The sequence below is a fragment of the Aplysia californica genome, unplaced genomic scaffold (genome assembly GCF_000002075.1).
Source record: "Aplysia californica isolate F4 #8 unplaced genomic scaffold, AplCal3.0 scaffold00904, whole genome shotgun sequence".
Classification (NCBI taxonomy): domain Eukaryota; kingdom Metazoa; phylum Mollusca; class Gastropoda; order Aplysiida; family Aplysiidae; genus Aplysia; species Aplysia californica.
This window is the reverse complement of record NW_004798174.1, coordinates 65448-69185: the sequence shown is the minus strand read 5'-3', so window position 1 is coordinate 69185 and position 3738 is coordinate 65448. Positions and strand designations below refer to the sequence as shown.

At 43.0% G+C, this 3738-nt stretch overlaps 1 protein-coding gene across 1 annotated transcript; it reads left to right on the top strand.

Annotated features, from left to right (window-relative positions):
- Positions 1-326: 326 nt before the first annotated feature.
- On the top strand, positions 327-2567 carry LOC101851156 (homeobox protein OTX-like). The gene has a single exon (XM_013089235.2). It carries the CDS (start codon positions 327-329, stop codon positions 1044-1046), a length of 720 nt encoding a protein of 239 aa, XP_012944689.1. The 3' UTR covers positions 1047-2567.
- Positions 2568-3738: the final 1171 nt, after the last annotated feature.

Genomic DNA, 3738 nt, shown 5'->3' with positions numbered 1-3738 from the left:
TATCTATCTATCTATCTATCTATCTATCTATCTATCTATCTCTATCTCTCTCTATCTTTCTCTCTCTCTCTCTCTCTTTCCTTCTTTCTTTTGTTTTTGTCTTTCTATCTTTCTGCTCCTCTATATTCTTTCTCACTTTCTCTTTCTTTCTTTCTTTTTTTTCTTTCTTTCTTTCTTTCTGTCTTTCTGTCTTTCTTTCTTTCTTTCTTTCTTCCTGTATGTGTATTTCCGTCACTTAAATGTCCATTACTGTGTTCACATGCTTCTGTTTATCCACAATTATACCAGATTTACTCCAAACCCCCCACACTAACCTTTCACCTGTCATGTCCTCCCCCCAGGTGTGGTTCAAGAACCGACGCGCCAAGTGCCGACAACAAGCCAAGGCGGCAGACCAGAAGAAAACCTCCAGCAGCGGCACGGGCAGCAACAACAACAACAACAGCAACAGCAACAACAACAACAACAGCGCCGGCGGCGGCGGAGGAGGAGGGGGCGGCACCGGTGGTCAGCCCGGCGGCAACACCACCACCCCTCCCCCCAAGAAAGAACTGAAGGCCACGCCTCCCCCTCCCGCTAGCGTGTCCCCCGTGGACTACAAGCCCTCCGTCTCATCCCCCATGCTCCACCACGCCCCCGGAGGCCCGTTGCCTAGCAACCAGGCGACGCGCCGAGAGAGCCAGGACGTGTGGAACCCGGCTAACCCTATGTTCCAGCCCATGGCCGACATCGGGATGAGCAGCTGCATGCAGCGCTCCCCTTACGGCCTCCCCAACGGCCAGCCCCAGTATGGGCAGCAAGCAGCCTACAACAGCTACCACCACTACGGCAGCAACATGGACGCGCCCTATTCCTTGCCCAACATGCAGCTGCCAGTCATGTCTAGCTCCGCCCACCAGATGGGCAACGTCCCCTCCCAGCACCCCTACCAGATGTCGTCCGGCTACGGGAGCCTCCCATCAGCCAACACGCTCCCGCGACCCAACACTCAGGCACACCCGGAAGTCGGGGACTACATCAACAAGGAGTACGTCCGCTTGTTCTGAAGAACACACGCCCACCACCCACCACCCACTCGCCCATCCACCCACTCACCCATCTACCCACTCGCCCACTCATTCTGATCATTCAAGACTCTGGTGTTTTATTCTGTTGTTTTGTTTTTGTTTTGTTTTAAACCAAAGCTCCACGAAACGTCATCGTTTGTGTGTGTGTGTTGTTGTTATTGATAATATCATCTTTGAAAAACAAAACGGCCCAAGCTACAAGACAATGTAATTTGGGATGTAGACATCACGTGTAGACAATTATTGCTTGACGAGGTTTTCTCTCCTCACTCGACGATGTGGACAAACTTATTCGTACGTTCTTGCACGTTTCTCACAAGTGGAGACACGTTCTGATATAATAATATAATGGTAGACTTCTCGACGGCGTCACAGCTAAACCTGTTTCCAAGGCGACAGATGACACTGTTTTGTCACACGGTTTCTCGCGTTGAATGTCTTTGTGCTGGAGCAACCGACACCCGAGCTGAGAGGCCAACGACAGTGTGTTGTAAGCTCCGGCGGCGATTTTCTCAAACATTGTGGAAAGTCAACTGACTACTGAGCATGTTTCTTTTCCTACATCTCGTTGTCTGTCTCTTCATGCGCTCTGAGCCTCAGGTTGACATGGCTGTTTATGTTTAGTTTTTAGTTTTGGACGAGAGTTTGTGATCTATTTGGTAGTTATTGTGAATGTGCGAGTTTGCTTGTTTGTTTTTCCTTCAGTGTGTGTATCGATGACAGATGAAAATTGTATTATAATATTGACAAGTGTGAGATCTATTTTCCTACACACTTTGCATCAGTCATACGATAAAGAAGGAAAGGATTCAAACTCATAATTTTGGTTAACGAAAAGTTATTGCTTATCCTTTCATTAATTTTTTTTCCAAAAGAAACTGGTTGGTTAATACAGGGTTCCCTGGTCTTTTGCTATTGTGCTTCAAGGGGGTCTAAAAGTGGGCTCTTGAAAATTCACGTTCAATAGATGAGTGACGGAGGTAACCCGCGATTGGAAATTCAATCACGAAATATTGTACATATTATAAGTAGTCCCTGGATAGTTTCCTGATGGCCAGAGTTCTCCTCCCAACTCCTGTCGCCCGTTGTCCGACTCCGACTTTGGAGACTTTCTCTGTGGTTTCTTCGCGGAATGATGAGTAAATGTCTTGAACATCCTGCCAAGACAAAATATTATTTGAATTTTAACGATTGATGGATATTCTGGTAGCCTGTGCAATTTGGCTTTTTTTTTCCTTCTCGCAGTTTCGATAATGATGACCAATTTTGTATATAAAGACGAGTGTATTTCATCAAACATGTTCAAAAGAGATAGATACATGTACCTTTCTGTCATATGAAACTGGCACTTCATGTGTATTTTCTGTAAGCTTTAAGGATTATTCGCTCTTTCCCGAAAAAATGTTTCCCACCAGTAGATTATGACTAGGAGTAAACTTAAGCCCTTCAAATATTAATAATATGTTCGCCTAGGTTGCGCTGGTGGAACTAATTGCCGCTCAAAAACATGAATAAAAAACAACATGCGCGTAAACAAATAGCCGCTAGATTTACAACAACGAGCAAAAATGTAAACGTTTCTTTTTCTGCGTGTTTAAAAAGTGGACAAAGAAATCAATTACAGTTTAATTAAAGCTCCAAAAGTCGATTCCTGCCACAATTATGTGTGTTCAATCAGTTAAATTGAGGTTTCTGCCCTCTCATCTATTTCTTAGCTCTTGACCAAGCTGCGGAACATTTTCAATTTTTGTTTTAAGTAAAGAAGTGTTGGATTGGCTGTCAACTTGAAAGATTCACTTCCATTTTTCACACACACACACACAAATACACACACACACACACACACACACACACACACACACACACACACACACACACATACACATTATATATCTGTTTATCGGTAAAGTTTCTCTTTACCTCTGATGCTGTTCCCCCGCATTGATTTTGTGATCGTTTTGAAACAAATAAACTATTTGAATGCCACATTTTGTAAGGAGCTGTTTTTGTATTGATAAAATGTTTAATGTGAAAATTAGTTTTAATGGACAAATGCTGCAATTAAAAAGGATATTATTTCCTAAATGATTGCGCTAGGTTTAATTTAATGCTGCTTCTATTTTTTAATTAAAAACCCAAAGCAAACAACAAGAGTTAAAAAGCAACAAATATATGGAAAAGAGAAAGCGTTCTGTTTCACGGAGACAATAAGACAGAAGTTGAAGAACGAAAATAGAGAGATTGAGTTTCTGATGAAGCTCAGACAATAGAATTGTACAGCTTAAGATGGAGCTTGTTTCATATAGACCGTTACATGTCCAGTTGTCTGTCTGTCTGCTAGGTTGGGATCATTGCAGACAGCCCATGTCCCCCTACCCCCCCCCCCCCCTCCACCAAGCTCCCCAGGATCCACCTCAAAATCCACCGTGTAGTTGTACTCAACAATACAATTCTTCGACAAGCTGTTCAAAAGTTCTAAGCCCAAAAAGCATAATTTTTCAGTAGAGAGAGAAAACAAGTTGTACCATTTCTTTAAACAATTGTTACTACTTAATGTATCTTTCTTAGTTTTTTCAGCATTTAGAATTTGAAGTTTGACAAAACATTTCTTGAATTTATGACATTCAATCAATACCACAGTTTAAAAATCTGACCACTCCCCCCCCCCACC

Coding starts and splice junctions, on each gene's coding strand:
- LOC101851156 (XM_013089235.2), top strand. CDS start 327: ATGTCCTCCCCCCAGGTGTGGTTCAAGAACCGACGCGCCAAGTGCCGA.